At 38.7% G+C, this 19387-nt stretch overlaps 1 protein-coding gene across 1 annotated transcript in view; it reads right to left on the reverse strand.

The window, feature by feature from the left end:
* Window positions 1–16189: 16189 nt before the first annotated feature.
* The window catches only part of LOC143062590 (uncharacterized), a 66843-nt gene continuing 63645 nt past the window's right edge, over window positions 16190–19387 (reverse strand). Inside the window, exons 50-54 of the mRNA XM_076234253.1 lie at window positions 18922–19127; window positions 18528–18635; window positions 18196–18256; window positions 16976–17287; window positions 16190–16307 (exon numbers count right to left, since the gene is read on the reverse strand). Coding sequence (XP_076090368.1) covers window positions 16246–16307; window positions 16976–17287; window positions 18196–18256; window positions 18528–18635; window positions 18922–19127 — 749 coding nt within the window. The 3' untranslated portion in view covers window positions 16190–16245. The remainder of the gene's footprint in view (window positions 16308–16975; window positions 17288–18195; window positions 18257–18527; window positions 18636–18921; window positions 19128–19387) is intronic.

The following is a 19387-nucleotide window of genomic DNA, read 5'->3' on the forward strand; positions in this document are numbered from 1 at the left end:
GGAAATGTCTGGGACTAAGCCAAGGCACATCTTTTGGCCATCATTAGTGGGACTGAGTGGGAGGCAGGCCAAGGTTACACTGAAGGATCCGAAATGGTATCAGGACTGAGACATATCACAGACTCTATTGTTAAATTGCAGCCGTACCTTTATGAGCAGGCGAAAAATTCAAAGTAATGTAGGGGCACCGACTACAACATCGATGGAAGTACGGTGAACTATGTAATTTGTTGTTTGAAGAACAAGGCACTTATGATGGCGTTTGATTACTTGACAGAACAGGACATTGAAGTTGAATCACTTGTAATTGACGGTATCGTGCTTTACATGGACCATTTGCCACCAGAACGAATTTCCTGGGTGCTCGCCGTCTGTTCATAGAACGTCAAGGAGGTCAATTGATGTAAAATCACCTCACCAGACATGGATGAAGGCTATGATATACCAGTTGAAGTGCCGGCCATGGACGAAAGTTAACTCTTGCGACAGAGTGTGTACCCTGTTGATTATATGGATGGGTTCAAGCAACTTGAGTAAACCGAGTAAGACGAAAAAGCATTGATGGCAGCGTTCGATTCGCTGACAAGCCCATTTGGATCGCTGGAGGTCAATGGCAGCACGATCAACAAGGACAATGAGCACGCCGGGTGCTCACAGATAGTCAAGGAAGTAATGGATGAAGGTAATGATAAACTTGCTGACGCGCCGGGGAAGTCTCTTGAAGAAGGTTTACTCTTGCGAAAGGGTGTGTACCCTTATGACTATGTGGATGGGTTTGAAAAACTCCAGGAGACCGAGTTGCCACCCAGTGAAGCATTATACAATACCATCACCGGTGAGGGAGTAAGCCATGAACTAATACGCGCAGCAAGTGTGTGAGAAGAGATGGATATCGCCAGCATGAGAGAGTATCATGACTTGTATCTGAAAACGGATGTACTCTTGCTGTGCGATGTGTTTGAGAACTTCAGAGATGCAAAAGGGATTAGAGGTGGCACAGTGCAGCTAGCGCAGTGGTTTGCCAAAGTCAACAACTCTTATGTCGAAGGATTCAATGCCGACAAGCCCACCAACTACTTGATGTATGCGGATGCTGATAACCTGTATGGATGAGTAGCTATCCACCGATCGGTGGCTTTGAATGGATTAACACCGACGTAACCAACCTTTGAGACCCTTGCAGTGATTTATATTGGAGGTAGACTTCGAATATCTCATGGAACTTCATGACTACCACAATGGCTACTCGCTTGCCCCGGAAACTGTACAGCTGAACAAAGTAAAGAAACCTCGGAGACAAACTGAGGTATGTTGTATACTACGTCAACCTAAAACAGTACTTGCGCTCAGACTCAAGATCAGAAAACCACACGGTTATAAGTTTAAACCAGATCATATGTGACTGAAGATTTATATAGATCTAACCACCGCGCTCAGAGCCGCTGCCACCACTAACTTTGAAAAATACTTTTTCAAGCTCATGAACAATGCGGTGTCGGAAAGACAATAGAAAATATCCGCAAGAGGGTTGACCGACAAAGTATTACTTTGACTCTTATTTTAAAGAGGAGGCATGCTGTCAAAAATAGTATTATAATTAATACTAATAATCTATGTTTTTGTTTTTCTTTCAATGCTACATGTTTGTAGTGTTTAATGACTATCGTTTTGAATTTAATATGCCACTGTCTGTTTGTTTGTTTTTGTTGTATATTTTAGTAACAATCCTATTGTTTGGATTTTATACTAATAAAATTCTTATTCTTATTCTTATTCTTATGGTTTGCCAACGCCCGACGAGATTTGTAGCCTGAGATCCTTTTCAAAACTGATGAACTTGAGACGCGAGAGGATGTGGTGTGTGGTCACTTTTGTCTGTCCGTTTTGAAGATGCTGACAATGGGAAAATCGTGGAAAATGCAATCTTTTCGCTCTATAAATAATTGGATAAGTTTGGATCCCATGCAAGACAGTGCATATCCGTCTGGTGGATCGTGCATCATTTCGATATGAACGACAATCGCATTACTAGCCCATGATATCCCAAGGACAGCTCGAATGCTGTGACAAAACGGTAGGTGACCAAGCAGTTGAAAGATGGTATAAAAGACAACAATGAGCTAGAGGCTGCGCTAGAAGCGATCGTGAAATAGCTCTCGAGGACATAAACAAACACCTTGTCGGTATCGAGAAAAAAAGTGGAAAAGTGTCTACCTTGCGGCACAAGAACTAGTGACCAAAGGATGGTATATGCAAAGAAGAATAAGGAATACTAGTAGTTTGGCATTCAGTGTAAACATTGCTGGTCAAAAGCCTATGTATTTGTAACCATCGATATTAAAAGCACCAAGGCAAATGGAAAATATCGATGCAATTTGATGAGTTTTATAGGTATAGTATCAATAATAAATTGTTACAAAGATAACCCCTCGAAGTACAAGGATTCAGAGTTCCTAGAGTATTCATTGTCAGATATTGAACTGGAGTTCGATCCCCAGCCTAAGAAATACGAATGGCCCTGAAATGTAAATTTGAGTCGGCCCCGGGCAAGGTATGAAGACTGTGTTACAAGTGTGGTTGGGTTGTGTTTCATTATTTATGTCCCGATATGGATGAAAGTCTGTTGAATTGGCTATAAACATAATGGAAGATCCCAACGCCCACAACAACCCAAATGCCCGTCAAAACTTTTTCCGGTCATCAGTGCAATCACCGATGCAAACCGCGTAAAGACGTATGTCTCAGATACAGGAATCTTCAGAAGATGGGCATTCGACCCACACTTGAACCATCGCATATAATCGATCGACCTGGGTCGACTTGGTATTCGAACCAACACTATTGGGGTGTTCAAGGCAATCAAAAGCGTTCACACCAACGCCTAGGTGCGTTCGAATGCGTTCTTTCAAACCCTTGAAGGCGTTCGAAGCCGTTCACACCAACGCCTAGGGGCGTTTGTTCCAACGCTATGAATAAATGACGTGCATCCAAATTCCCGTTCCAAAGCAGCGGGAGGCACTCTCAAAGGAGTTGCATGTAACTAAGCGGAGCATTCAATCCTGTAACATGCAGCACCGCCCTGACATGATTGGACCTTTCCAAAGTGTTTAAGCCTGAGGTTGAGGCTCAGCGGAAAGCAGTTTAAAAAAATCACCAAAACAATTGAAGATTTACCTCCAGTTGTGCCAGCCCTTCCTTCTCCAACGCCCGAGTTTGCCGACCCTCTACCTATTGCACCACCTACAACCACCGTCCTCGGATCTCGAGCACAGCAGTATTTGCAGCTCAGTATGACTCCTTCCGCCGACCACAACCTTGGATTGCGATCTGAAAACGATGGTTTTTTCATCCGAAGTTTATCAGTTACTTTTGACGGCGATGATATTTTCGTGGATGGTGTGAGGTACAAAGGAACCCTTGGCCTCTGGGAACTAATGGTGAAAAAGAAACCAGATTCGTTCGACGCTGACGACCTTGACGACTTTGAAGAGATCCTGAAAAGTTCCGGTGCCATGTATCAATGCAATTCCACCCTCTTAAAAACGGCGAAGGCGAACAAGAGTTACAAGGAAGGAAATCGTATCCCACATCTACTAGAGGGATAAGTTTGGCAGTGGGCTGCCAGTCGTGTTTCTTCCTGCCAACTTCATGCAGCTTCTCGATCGCTTGGAACTGTGTGCTGCAGCTTACCGAGCAGGAAATAATGGTGTGCGCAACGAAATTGTGTCGATTATTGATACTATGAAAAAGGGTAGACATATCAGCATTGAGGAATATAAAGCGCTTCATCGTAGCTTCCTATAAATAAATGTTGCAAATAAAAAAAGTTACGCACGAAAGTACGACTACGGTAGGACAGGTTTGTTTGACACAGTAGCCTTGAAAGGTGTTGAAAAATGTGGTTGGTAAAGTGGTATAAACCATCTTCTACTTCGTCAACGCTAAAAATACATATATTATGTTTGACATCCTTACAATCACCGAAGGATTGACTTTCGATGAAAATCTCCAGGGATTTATCAGGTTCACGAATACGAACCTCAAACTGGTGCCAACCTGAATAATAAAGGTGATATCCTAATCAATATCGAAACCCAAGACTTATTACTCCATCCCGCTGAAAGTTATCTTTTGGTAGAGGGGCAACTGCAAAAGAACGACAGTAGTGCATATGCTGATGCAGATCTAGTGTCTCTCTTTCACAATGGAATCATGTATCTCTTCTCTCAGGCCAGCTAATCGAACATATCAATAACCCAGGCGTTGCCACTACCATGTTGGAAATTCTGATTTATCACGACAATTTCTCCAAATCCCAAGGTCTCAACCAGCTGTGGTGCATGGATACATCTACCGAAGCTGAGACCGAAAACACAGGGTTCGCAGCACGTCATGGTAAAATTATCCCCAAACCTGCCAACAAAGGAGCTTTTACATTCACCATACCCCTAAGACATATTTTCGGCTTTTCAGACGACTACGACAAGATCGTACACGAATTAAAGCATGCATTGTCACTAGTGCGCGTGATTCAGACGCCGATGCCATGCACTGAGCCACCGCAGTCAACGATGTGGCAAATAATATTCTGAGTCAGATCTCTTGGTTCGTTCTTCACGTCAGACAAAAACAAGATGTGGCTGTACAAAACCATACAAAGTAAAAGTAAAATCGACTGGGGATTTCGCATGAGGCAGTGTGATTCTTTTGTTGTAATTATTTTATTTTTGAAGATGAAACGTGATATTACATAATACAGTATTAGACACAAGTATAAGAAGTTAAATAACACTTGTAAGGTCAATTAAATCATAATGGTATAATAAGATATAAATATTACAATTGATTTTGTTAATTTAATGCTGCTTCTAACAATTGCCACTTCTGATCCAATTTTATTTTTTGTGTAGGGGTTAAGAAACATACAGTGTATTTTTCTATTTTGATCCAATACTTTAAATATTCTATCCCACCATATTTTGTGGGCAATACGCTCTTACATCTACATTTGTATATATAGTATTTAAGTAACAACAAAATATTATTAACTGTTTTACTGTTGACAAAATCCTCAGACACACCTAAAATGACCTCTTTTGCACTAAAAGGCAAGAAGATGTCATAATTTCTAATCCAATCTATAATGGAAAACCAGAAGTTTATTGTTACATTACATTCCCAAAAAATGTGAAAAATATTGTGATTCTATCACCGTTCCCAAAAACACACAATTCAACTGGCGCTTATCTGCCACAAGTGGTACTTAAAAGCCTACATATACAATCGTTGCAATCCAAACCGACAAAAGTGTGGATAAGACCCATGACGCCGCCGTGTGCGATCACTGTCGATTGCGGAACATAGATATTACTGTCAACGCTGAACGCTACCCAGCCGTCGTATTTAATGCCTTTATTAAATAAAATAGGGTTGCCAGAGTGTTCAAGGAGGCTGCAGACATCAGAAAGAAACACTACAACATGGCCACCCTCCTCAGTAACGGCGGCGTCAACACCGATACCTCTGATTTCACAGGCCTATAGCCGGTGTTTATCATTTATGCATGTCATCAGTCCGAGCGGCTGAAAGAATCCACGGTGGACATCCAGATACGAGCCGAATTCGATCGTAATGTTTCCGCCAACACCGAAGCATTTGCACTTGGAATCTCCGACAGAGTTCTTTACTTCGAATCTGACGGACACAAGATGAACGTCGTGTTTGAAGCCCGAAAATAAATGAACAAAATTATTTTGCAGCAATTCGTAAGTAAAACCGATCTAAAGCAGGGGTTCTCGTTCATAGTATCCGGGAACCATAGCCTAATTCATACCCGCTTCAATCCACTAAAAATTGGAAAGAATTATGAGATGTCATTGGTAAATCATGAGACCTACTACGTATACTCCATCCCCAACATTCACACAGATTCCTATGGCATCAACGATGAAATACAGCGACAGCTGCGGCTCAACAAACACAAAGCCAAAATCATTATCGATGCAAATCGGGAAACCCTAAGAGCATCACTAACTCTCGCCAGGCACTACGAAGAAGATTTCAACTTTACAAATAGCCGCAACACCGTCTTAGGATTAGAACGGCAAATTTACACCTACGATAGGGCTATACAGAAGGGGAACACATTGTTAGTATCATCAACATCATCAGCATCCAGCTGGCAAATAGCGGTATTATCTATGGGAGCTATGTTAATGAAAAGCAGTAATCCACCATCTGTAGTTTCTTTCCCGGTGTCGATACTGGTATGAAGACCCCCCCCCCCCCCCCCAAAAAAAAAAACTGGTGTACTTACCAGTGACCCTGAAAACCATCAATCGCATGTGCACTTATCTCACCGATCAGGATGGTGACCCCATCAAACTCCACGGCGAACACCTCACTATCCATTTTCATCTTCTAAGGGAATAAATAATAACTTAACACGATAATGGTTTGAAAGGTCAAGTAAATAAACTACACCGGGCTGCCAAGAAAGGTTGTCAAGTCTCCATTTGTTTGTCCCATGCAAACCTGTAATGCGAACACAAGATGTGACTCACCTCTCGGCAGGTTAAAAGATTATCAAACTTCTTCAAAAAGTTACTTGTGTTATTAATCTGGAGCTGAGTACCACCCAGATAAAGAAAACATAAAAAAAGGTGGATACCTACACATGTTCGTAGGGTTGGCAATGAGGGCATTTCACATGGTATCTAAAACCATTCTATCTGCCTTGGGTATTGGAGACTTGATTGCTTTGGGTGGTGTACCCGTCAACAAGGCATTGGGATCATGAATTTACCTGAAACTTGGTGGATGCGTTTGAAATTTTAAGATATTTTAATTCTGGTATCTATGGTGAATTTATTTGCACAGTCAATCCCAGTGGTAACGATCTCCACCTCAACCCTCAAACGCCAAGATCACCTATGATGATGGACTTTACTTGAGGCGTGCACGTGGTCAGCAATTCAACGACGAAGCCGGTCTGATATTAGGTGCTACCAGCACCTTCAAAGACACCTCTCCTCGGTATGCTCCTATAAATAAATGAACGATTTAGATATTTAGATTCTGGGTACCGGCAACTAAAGATTTCTACCTCCTGAGTCTGATCAAACATACCTTGTGTTTATTATGTGGCTTTTTTCTCTCTTCTTTCACAAAGGTACATTGGCAGGTAATAATTCAAGGTCAAATTGGCCAAACGGCCAGGTGTAAATCATAGGTAATGGTCTAAGGTCCAATGGGTCAAAAGGTCCAGGTGGGACAACTCATGGTTTGTCCTCACCATGGGTCCAAAGTTAGATTTAAAAAAAAAAATGCCTTACCCCAATTTTTAAAGGAGTGTAAAAAAATCCCTACGGCAATACTTTTTTAGCCACTAGGTGGAAATGGTAGGTAATGGGCTAGGGTCCAATGGGCCAAACGGTCCAGGTGGGACAACTCATAGTTTGTCTTCACCATAGGTCCGAACTTAGGTCTTAAGGGTCAAACATGCCTACCCCAAATTTTCAAAAGTCTGTAAAAAATTCCCTACGGCAATACTTTTTTACCCACTAGGTGCAAATGATAGGTAAAGGTCTAAGGTCCAATGGGTCAAAAGGTCCAGGTGGGACAACTCATGGTTTGTCCTCACCATGGGTCCAAAGTTAGATTTTTAAAAAAATGCCTTACCCCAATTTTTAAAGGAGTGTAAAAAAATCCCTACGGCAATACTTTTTTAGCCACTAGGTGGAAATGGTAGGTAATGGACTAGGGTCCAATGGGCCAAAAGGTCCAGGTGGGACAACTCATAGTTTGTCTTCACCATAGGTCCGAATTTAGGTCTTAAGGGTCAAACATGCCTACCCCAAATTTTCAAAAGTCTGTCAAAAATTCCCTACGGCAATACTTTTTTACCCACTAGGTGCAAATGATAGGTAAAGGTCTAAGGTCCAGTGGGTCAAAAGGTCCAGGTGGGACAACTCATGGTTTGTCCTCACCATGGGTCCAAAGTTAGATTTTTAAAAAAAATGCCTTACCCCAATTTTTAAAGGAGTGTAAAAAATCCCTACGGCAATACTTTTTTAGCCACTAGGTGGAAATAGTAGGTAATGGGCTAAGGTCCAATGGGCCAAAAGGTCCAGGTGGGACAACTCATAGTTTGTCTTCACCATAGGTCCGAACTTAGGTCTTAAGGGTCAAACATGCCTACCCCAAATTTTCAAAAGTCTGTAAAAAATTCCCTACGGCAATACTTTTTTACCCACTAGGTGCAAATGATAGGTAAAGGTCTAAGGTCCAATGGGTCAAAAGGTCCAGGTGGGACAACTCATGGTTTGTCTTCACCATGGGTCCAAAGTTAGATTTAAAAAAAATGCCTTACCCCAATTTTTAAAGGAGTGTAAAAAAATCCCTACGGCAATACTTTTTTAGCCACTAGGTGGAAATGGTAGGTAATGGGCTAGGGTCTAATGGACCAAAAGGTCCAGGTGGGACAACTCATAGTTTGTCTTCACCATAGGTCCGAACTTAGGTCTTAAGGGTCAAACATGCCGACCCCAAATTTTCAAAAGTCTGTCAAAAATTCCCTACTGCAATACTTTTTTACCCACTAGGTGCAAATGATAGGTAAAGGTCTAAGGTCCAATGGGTCAAAAGGTCCAGGTGGGACAACTCATGGTTTTTCCTCACCATGGGTCCAAAGTTAGATTTAAAAAAAATGCCTTACCCCAATTTTTAAAGGAGTGTAAAAAAATCCCTACGGCAATACTTTTTTAGCCACTAGGTGGAAATGGTAGGTAATGGGCTAGGGTTCAATGGGCCAAAAGGTCCAGGTGGGACAACTCATAGTTTGTCTTCACCATAGGTCCGAACTTAGGTCTTAAGGGTCAAACATGCCTACCCCAAATTTTCAAAAGTCTGTCAAAAATACCCTACGGCAATACTTTTTTACCCACTAGGTGCAAATGATAGGTAAAGGTCTAAGGTCCAATGGGTCAAAAGTTCCAGGTGGGACAACTCATGGTTTGTCCTCACCATGGGTCCAAAGTTAGATTTAAAAAAAAATGCCTTACCCCAATTTTTAAAGGAGTGTAAAAAAATCCCTACGGCAATACTTTTTTAGCCACTAATTGGAAATGGTAGGTAATGGGCTAGGGTTCTATGGGCCAAAAGGTCCAGGTGGGACAACTCATAGTTTGTCTTCACCATAGGTCCGAACTTAGGTCTTAAGGGTCAAACATGCCTACCCCAAATTTTCAAAAGTCTGTCAAAAATTTCCTACGGCAATACTTTTTCACCCACTAGGTGCAAATGATAGGTAAAGGTCTAAGGTCCAATGGGTCAAAAGTTCCAGGTGGGACAACTCATGGTTTGTCCGAACCATGGGTCCAAAGTTAGATTTAAAAAAAAATGCCTTACCCCAATTTTTAAAGGAGTGTAAAAAAATCCCTACGGCAATACTTTTTTAGCAACTAGGTGGAAATGGTAGGTAATGGGCTAGGGTCCAATGGGCCAAAAGGTCCAGGTGGGACAACTCATAGTTTGTCTTCACCATAGGTCCGAACTTAGGTCTTAAGGGTCAAACATGCCTAGCACAAATTTTCAAAAGTCTGTCAAAAATTCCCTACGGCAATACTTTTTTACCCACTAGGTGCAAATGATAGGTAAAGGTCTAAGGTTCAATGGGTCAAAAGGTCCAATGGGTCAAAAGGTCCAGGTGGGACAACTCATGGTTTGTTCTCACCATGGGCCCAAAGTTAGATTTAAAAAAAAATGCCTTACCCCAATTTTTAAAGGAGTGTAAAAAAATCCCTACGGCAATACTTTTTTAGCCACTAATTGGAAATGGTAGGTAACGGGCTAGGGTTCAATGGTCCAAAAGGTCCAGGTGGGACAACTCATAGTTTGTCTTCACCATAGGTCCGAACTTAGGTCTTAAGGGTCAAACATGCCTACCCCAAATTTTCAAAAGCCTGTCAAAAATTCCCTACGGCAATACATTTTTACCCACTAGGTGCAAATGATAGGTAAAGGTCTAAGGTCAAATGGGTCAAAAGTTCCAGGTGGGACAACTCATGGTTTGTCCGAACCATGGGTCCAAAGTTAGATTTAAAAAAAAATGCCTTACCCCAATTTTTAAAGGAGTGTAAAAAAATCCCTACGGCAATACTTTTTTAGCCACTAGGTGGAAATGGTAGGTAATGGGCTAAGGTCCAATGGGCCAAAAGGTCCAGGTGGGACAACTCATAGTTTGTCTTCACCATAGGTCTGAACTTAGGTCTTAAGGGTCAAAAATGCCTACCCCAAATTTTCAAAAGTCTGTCAAAAGTTCCCTACGGCAATACTTTTTTACCCACTAGGTGCAAATGATAGGTAAAGGTCTAAGGTCCAATGGGTCAAAAGGTTCAGGTGGGACAACTCATGGTTTGTCCTCACCATGGGTCCAAAGTTAGATTTAAAAAAAATGCCTTACCCCAATTTTTAAAGGAGTGTAAAAAAATCCCTACGGCAATACTTTTTTAGCCACTAGGTGGAAATGGTAGGTAATGGGCTAGGGTCCAATGGGCCAAAAGGTCCAGGTGGGACAACTCATAGTTTGTCTTCACCATAGGTCCGAACTTAGGTCTTAAGGGTCAAACATGCCTACCCCAAATTTTCAAAAGCCTGTCAAAAATTCCCTACGGCAATACTTTTTTACCCACTAGGTGCAAATGATAGGTAAAGGTCTAAGGTCCAATGGGTCAAAAGGTCCAGGTGGGACAACTCATGGTTTTTCCTCACCATGGGTCCAAAGTTAGATTTAAAAAAAATGCCTTACCCCAATTTTTAAAGGAGTGTAAAAAAATCCCTACGGCAATACTTTTTTAGCCACTAGGTGGAAATGGTAGGTAATGGGCTAGGGTTCAATGGGCCAAAAGGTCCAGGTGGGACAACTCATAGTTTGTCTTCACCATAGGTCCGAACTTAGGTCTTAAGGGTCAAACATGCCTACCCCAAATTTTCAAAAGTCTGTCAAAAATACCCTACGGCAATACTTTTTTACCCACTAGGTGCAAATGATAGGTAAAGGTCTAAGGTCCAATGGGTCAAAAGTTCCAGGTGGGACAACTCATGGTTTGTCCTCACCATGGGTCCAAAGTTAGATTTAAAAAAAAATGCCTTACCCCAATTTTTAAAGGAGTGTAAAAAAATCCCTACGGCAATACTTTTTTAGCCACTAATTGGAAATGGTAGGTAATGGGCTAGGGTTCAATGGGCCAAAAGGTCCAGGTGGGACAACTCATAGTTTGTCTTCACCATAGGTCCGAACTTAGGTCTTAAGGGTCAAACATGCCTACCCCAAATTTTCAAAAGTCTGTCAAAAATTTCCTACGGCAATACTTTTTCACCCACTAGGTGCAAATGATAGGTAAAGGTCTAAGGTCCAATGGGTCAAAAGTTCCAGGTGGGACAACTCATGGTTTGTCCGAACCATGGGTCCAAAGTTAGATTTAAAAAAAAATGCCTTACCCCAATTTTTAAAGGAGTGTAAAAAAATCCCTACGGCAATACTTTTTTAGCAACTAGGTGGAAATGGTAGGTAATGGGCTAGGGTCCAATGGGCCAAAAGGTCCAGGTGGGACAACTCATAGTTTGTCTTCACCATAGGTCCGAACTTAGGTCTTAAGGGTCAAACATGCCTAGCCCAAATTTTCAAAAGTCTGTCAAAAATTCCCTACGGCAATACTTTTTTACCCACTAGGTGCAAATGATAGGTAAAGGTCTAAGGTTCAATGGGTCAAAAGGTCCAATGGGTCAAAAGGTCCAGGTGGGACAACTCATGGTTTGTTCTCACCATGGGCCCAAAGTTAGATTTAAAAAAAAATGCCTTACCCCAATTTTTAAAGGAGTGTAAAAAAATCCCTACGGCAATACTTTTTTAGCCACTAATTGGAAATGGTAGGTAACGGGCTAGGGTTCAATGGTCCAAAAGGTCCAGGTGGGACAACTCATAGTTTGTCTTCACCATAGGTCCGAACTTAGGTCTTAAGGGTCAAACATGCCTACCCCAAATTTTCAAAAGCCTGTCAAAAATTCCCTACGGCAATACATTTTTACCCACTAGGTGCAAATGATAGGTAAAGGTCTAAGGTCAAATGGGTCAAAAGTTCCAGGTGGGACAACTCATGGTTTGTCCGAACCATGGGTCCAAAGTTAGATTTAAAAAAAAATGCCTTACCCCAATTTTTAAAGGAGTGTAAAAAAATCCCTACGGCAATACTTTTTTAGCCACTAGGTGGAAATGGTAGGTAATGGGCTAAGGTCCAATGGGCCAAAAGGTCCAGGTGGGACAACTCATAGTTTGTCTTCACCATAGGTCTGAACTTAGGTCTTAAGGGTCAAAAATGCCTACCCCAAATTTTCAAAAGTCTGTCAAAAGTTCCCTACGGCAATACTTTTTTACCCACTAGGTGCAAATGATAGGTAAAGGTCTAAGGTCCAATGGGTCAAAAGGTTCAGGTGGGACAACTCATGGTTTGTCCTCACCATGGGTCCAAAGTTAGATTTAAAAAAAATGCCTTACCCCAATTTTTAAAGGAGTGTAAAAAAATCCCTACGGCAATACTTTTTTAGCCACTAGGTGGAAATGGTAGGTAATGGGCTAGGGTCCAATGGGCCAAAAGGTCCAGGTGGGACAACTCATAGTTTGTCTTCACCATAGGTCCGAACTTAGGTCTTAAGGGTCAAACATGCCTACCCCAAATTTTCAAAAGCCTGTCAAAAATTCCCTACGGCAATACTTTTTTACCCACTAGGTGCAAATGATAGGTAAAGGTCTAAGGTCCAATGGGTCAAAAGGTCCAGGTGGGAAAATTTCACCATAGGTCCAAACAGGGGCGTAGCTAGGCCAAAGTGATGTGTACTCAATGCCGGGGAAAGAAGTCTTACGGCGAGGGGTCTGGGGTAAATGGTGCAAAATCCTGCATTCTCGCGATTTCCTGGGACTGAAAATGACCTCACAGAAATCTTATTTTCATGAGTAACAAGTCAACTTTTGAAAATAATTAAATTTGAAAAAAAAAGTTAGAGAAAAAAAACTTCTAATGTGTAGTGGGTAGAGCTTATTTATATATTATGTAACAATTAAAACATATAGTGCCACCACCATATATTTTAATTGCTACCTATTCAGTCTCAACCCACTATACATTCACTGAGAAAATCCAAATTTCTAAGCCTTAAAGGGTATTTTTTTTTATTGTGAAAATACATAAATAAATCGAATCACATTTCTCTATGTTTTATTTTATAAGAGAACAAGCAGTCTTTCTTTTAGCTTTTAATTCTGAAAGTTAGTTCTGAAAGTAAATGACCATTTCCTTTCCAGTTATCCAAAACCGTGTCTGTTGAAATTTATTTTTCGTGGTATATGTTCAATAGAACAAGCCCAGATAAACAAATGGATTTCATTGTATTTCCTTGGTCGTCTCATGGTACTGAAAGATTGTTCTATTGTTGCCGTCCAGAACGACATACATGCATATATGTTTTAAGTATTTTAAAGATTCCCGGGTATAAATCCTTGTTTATAACATCAAAGTTTGGAAACCTTTAACTATACATTTGTATATAAATACTTTTGAAGTCCCAAAATCTACAAGGAAAAGTTTCAAATTAAATCTGTAACTCCAAACTCCAAACTCCAAAACGAGTCTTTTATTTTTACAAAGCAAGGAAAATAAGCACTTTAAATTTTGCACATGGAGAATAAGCACTTTTAATCTCGAGACACGTATAATTAAATTAAAGAGGCACCCATCTTGCACGACCGAACATAAAATAAAAAAGTAAAAAACACGTTGATCGTTAAAAAAAAACCGGCGAATAGGTTGCAAAAATATTACCCTTAATAGAACATCACTTTTTATTTCATCAGTCATTTTGAAATCTTCATAAAAGATGTCAGGGTAAGGAGGCATAGTAGACGCACTTATTGTATTCTGAAACCCCGAGGACTCAGCTATTTTAATTGTTTGCATCAGCAGCACAATCACGATGCTGGTCCCGAAGGTGTAAAGAGAAAATTAGTTTCCGGAACGGAATATAGTTACAAAGTGACTATTAACATATTTTTATAACACTTTATAATTAATTCTATTACGTAAGTTTTATTCTAACTAGATTTACCATATTTTTATTTTTGTCAAATTTTCGATGTGTACGCAACTGCGTTTTTGCGTACGGGTTGCTACGCGCCTGCCAAAGGTAGGTTTCTTTTATAAATTGCTAATTTATATTTTCCGTGCACACCATACATTAAGTACAACAAATAAACCTTTCGTATAATCAAATGTGAGCGCATTCCGCTTGTTCAGAAGTAGAATCTTTTGTCAAAATAAATTTGTCTGACAAAAAAATAGCAAAGCACGAGTGCAATTTTCTATTCTTGTAATGCAAAACTATTAATACTTTTTAGGAACTACCGAGACTATGGAAAGCTATTTCTTACAATATCACAAAATTGATTTCTTATGGAAACGTCGATGTCATGTAACAACAATTTTGCCAACATTTAAATAAGTGCATAGCTATTTACTATTCTTCATACACTATTTAAAATTGCGCGCAGCACGATGTTTGGTATATGAAAAGCGAATAAAGTAATGATCAGGAAATTACATGTTAATTTGAAGAAAAAAACATTAAATAGTGTCTTCGGCTACTCACTCATATATAAAAACAGATTATTTTGTGATTATATGATTGATAAAAACATTTAAAGTACGTTTGAATCTTTTGCAACTTTTGGGTTTATAGACATATCTGAAAACTGGCTGCTAGCGAAGTGGCTGCTGGCGAGTGGCTGCTAGCTTGAGCCTGGTGATTTTCAAGTGGTAAAAAAGTAAATTCCAACCACACATCAATCAAGTTTAGATTGCAAATTTCTGTCAGTTTCTCGTACGTGTATTCACAGCCTTTCTACCATTTTCTACACAGGGAAACGACTGTACAAAGTCAGGAATATGACAGTTGGTTTTTTTCCCATTTGTTTGAGTTTTTTTATTTTGCTATTTGATAAATGACTGTCTGTTTAGCATTTTCCATGGAGTTCGGTGTTTTTTGTTACTTTACTTTTACCCAGAATTAGTGCCGAAATTTGTGGATATTCTTCACATCACATCATCTCGTGTTTCGCTAGAATTATATATCAGAAAAACGTCGCCTGAAGGATTCTTTGGAAATATAGTATATTTTTTTTTCATTTTCACCGCCATGTGGTAAAATTGTCAGCGATTGTCACATATCTTAAAAATCATCTGTTTATTATAATGAGAGAGAAATCATGAAGGATAAGAAAATGCCCAGAATGTCAAGAGAATCATACTTTCTATTGCCACTAAAAATATCCGAAGACTCTTTATAAGAATCATTGCCTTTAAATGACACACTTTTTTCTTCTTGTAGAGTTCCCGCTCAAAATTTTGGAAAATACGATACACACTGTCAGACATTATGTATACGAAACGCGCGTCAGCGTAAATATAAAATTTCGATCCTGGTATCTATGATGAGTTATATTTACAACCACTGGGTCGATGCCACTGCTGTTAGAGTTTTAATTCCCCGATGGTATCACCAGCCTAGAAGTCAGCACTTCTGCGTTGACTTGAGTTATCATTGAGATGTTTATAATTATAAAAGGACTGTTAACAAAACTTTGATCTTTTGAAATACTAAGGCGTTTCTACCTCAGGAAAAGATAACCTTGGTCGTATTTGGCAAAACTTTTAGGAATTTTAGTCCTCAATGCTCTTCAACTTCGTACTTTATTTTGGCCTCTTTAACATTTTTCGATTCGAGCGTCACTGATGAGTCTTTTGTAGACGAAACACGCGTCGGCGTCAATATAAAATTTCAATCCTGGTATCTATGATGAGTTTATTTACAACCTTCTCAAATGACTGAAGCTGTCAATTTAAACCTATCTAATAGAAACAATTTACCTGTAATGAATTTTAGTGTTGAAAACTGATCGATAGACAGAAGCTGTAAACCAACCGGAAAGTAATCACAACTGACAAGACATGCTTTGCGTACAACTTTGCCACATGAAAGAAATATTCTAATGACTTTTGATTATCTGAAAAAAGGATGTTCCGAGGGACAATCATTAGTCGAAGTACAACAAACCAAAAGCCACATAGTAAAACGATGAGAATGCAATGCTATCATTTATTAATAACAATTAAATACTGGTAATATCAATGGAAAGTCCTATAATAAATTGTTCAGATTACTGACTACTTTCTCAGCTTTTTCTTGCACTTCTCCAGATGCTGAAAAAGAAAAAAAAAGTATGTTTTATTAATTTTCTGAAAGAAAATAAAAAACATCTTAATTTGCTTAAATTATGTTTGGTAAGTGTCTCACTATTAACAAATTTCTAGTTTCCATCAGACTCGTTGCGATTGAAATTGTTTTAACATGCATTGGCAGCTTAAATAAAGAAAAGCGCTTCGGACACGCAAAAGTAATATATACAATGAGATAACTCGCACAAAATATGCATTTGCATATAGAAATTATTCAGGTGAAACTTTTTACAACTTTTAATAGATTTTTTGCGACTGGAAACATATTGCACATGCTGCGATAATAAATATATTTTTTTAAATTGTGTTTGCTATAACAAATGAATTATCTGAATTGAATATTTAGTTTGTCGAACCCTTCACACTAAAAAAAGGCCTTACCGAACCCTATCCGGCATCTTAAAGAGCTTATATTCATTGAAATCATATACAAGCAAGATTGATATTTAAGTCACTGATTTTTTATTAACAAAAATGTATCAATTTTAGTATAGAAAATGTTTTCTGTCTTACTAGCTACCTATATGTCTTCTTCCAAAAGCCAAAACTAAATGTCCTTTTGGACATAAATGGTAGATAATTCATTAGACGAAATTTATATAGTAAAATTGTATATATGAATTAAATATTACCTGTTGATAAACAAGCATCACATTTACAGGATCCAGCTTTTATTACAGGTATGTAAGCCTTTGTCGGTCCAACTGGGTCAACACATACAATATCCAAAATCTGGAATCTTTCTGTTGTTCCTGAACAACATTTACATTGTTTGTTAAAGGACATTGAAGTATCTATGGCGTCTAGTACAAGGAGGGGCGCCATGAAACTAGTTCCGCATCCACCAGAACAGTAGGATATTTCTATACTTCCATTTGTACGACAGAGGCTTGATCCAATTCCATATTCAAGAACCTTACGTTCAGTAACCATTTTACATGTAGCTGTAAATAAAGATATCGTTATCTATAATCTTTATATGAACACCATGTGTTATTTTAATTCAAAAACAGTTACTGTTGTTGTTAAAGAGTTTACATTCTTCTTTCATTGGAACTCTGTTGTTTGAGCTTTTGATTTCGCCATTTGTTGATGGACTTTCTTTGGAATTGGCATTTGTTTATTTCTCTTTTTTGTATAATTGTTGCATTGACACTAAAACCATGCACGTTTCCTTATTTTATACTAGCAGTTATACGGAATTCATCTTCTTTTATATTAAAAAACGTTTTGTGGACCTAATATTTCTACATCTGCAAACAAATATCCATGTTGCCTGAAATTTGTTTTACAAGCCTGCAGCAAAAAGGAAACTAGAATTATCCACTAAGGACTTGTACACATGCTGTTGATAATATTATAGGTACTTCGGATTATAAGTTCTAACCTTATATAGATTAGCAGGTACTTTAACCGATGTTCAATTGTAGATTTTAAGAGGAATACCGTCCTAAGTATTCTTGCATTAATATGTACTGTATTATGTCATGTAATGTTGTCATTTAAGCGGTATATTTAACATTGCCATAGAGCGCAAGGTTTGGCTAGACACAAAGCCAGGTTCAACCCATTTTTACTTAAAGTCTCCTGTACCAAGTAAGGCGTATGGTAGTTATTATCTAATAGGCAATTTTTATGTATGTTGCATTGTCGTTTGTTTTTTATTGCACTTCATTTTTCCCGTTGCTTCGTTGTTTTCCTCTGATAGTTGACGTGTTTCCCTCGGTTTTAGTTTGTAATGTTATGACTTTTGAACAGCGTTATACTACTGTTGCCTTTATTTTCATCTGCGTTGACGATATTATAAAAAGAATCAATCATACAAATCGCTATATATGTTTTATAAACTTACTCTGCTCTGGAATACATGATCGACAACACGCATCGTCTGTTACGTAATCAAGTACTTCGCCCTAGAATGGACAAGAATAAAAATCATTTGGGTATATAGCAAACAAATTTTAAGTTGAGAAATGGTTACTTTTCTTTTTTTTTCATATCGGTAAACTACTGTTGCAAAATTTATTTAAATTACAATTCGGACAAATGGATCAATTCTTATAAAAAGGGGGGGGGGAATATACTGGCTCTGTGGCTCAATGATTTATAAAAAGTATATTTTCTATACACACTGGTAGTCATTCATCATTCAACGATTTCTAATAGAACATTTACTGTACATACCGGTAGACATTCGGTAGGTTCATCACACTGTCTCGTACATTTTACTTCACCATTTATACATTCGCATATTTCACATCGTTCCTCAGAGTTTATAATGAAATCACCCGGCTGAAATATAAATAAAAATATATTAAGCACGACCCAGCCTATCATGGTACGATCACTACTCAAAGGATAATTCAAGACTACAACAAAGGAAACTATATCAACTATAAGTTGAAGGAAGAAAGACAAAATATGTACTTTTTGTTTCATGCAATTGTTGTCTGATTGCAAGATAAACAAATTTATTCGACCTTCTTTAATTGATATTAAACCACAAAACCAACTATTCTGAATTGCAAATTTATTTATTTTAATGATACATAAACCCAACACAATAAACCAAACATACCATATAATCAACGTCATTATAGCGACATTTCGCACACTCCTCAAATGTTACACATTCATGTAATTCATTCCTAAAGAATCCTTCTCCACATATACAGCCTTCGTGATCACAATCGGCACTCATTTCAACAGGACTTGTTATGTTGGCACAATACTTTTCAACACATGTAGAATATACACTCCACATTTCATTTTCCTTCTCACATTCTAAAACGTTAACAAGAAAACGTGCATGATTAAAAGAGAATTTTATACAATACAAACGTTGGTCGCAGTCATCAATAATGCCCTTATGGTTGTGGTCTGTTATCCATTTCATGAATGAACAGATATTTCTAGTATCACACTGCACGGAGCAGTTAATTGCATTAATTTAATTTGCTTATCCAGAATCGAGACGATATAATAATATTCCAAATGAATATCGTTAAGTTATTGTTGACTTGAAAGGGTTGAAACAATGTACA

The sequence above is a fragment of the Mytilus galloprovincialis genome, chromosome 2, assembly GCF_965363235.1.
Source record: "Mytilus galloprovincialis chromosome 2, xbMytGall1.hap1.1, whole genome shotgun sequence".
Lineage (NCBI taxonomy): Eukaryota > Metazoa > Mollusca > Bivalvia > Mytilida > Mytilidae > Mytilus > Mytilus galloprovincialis.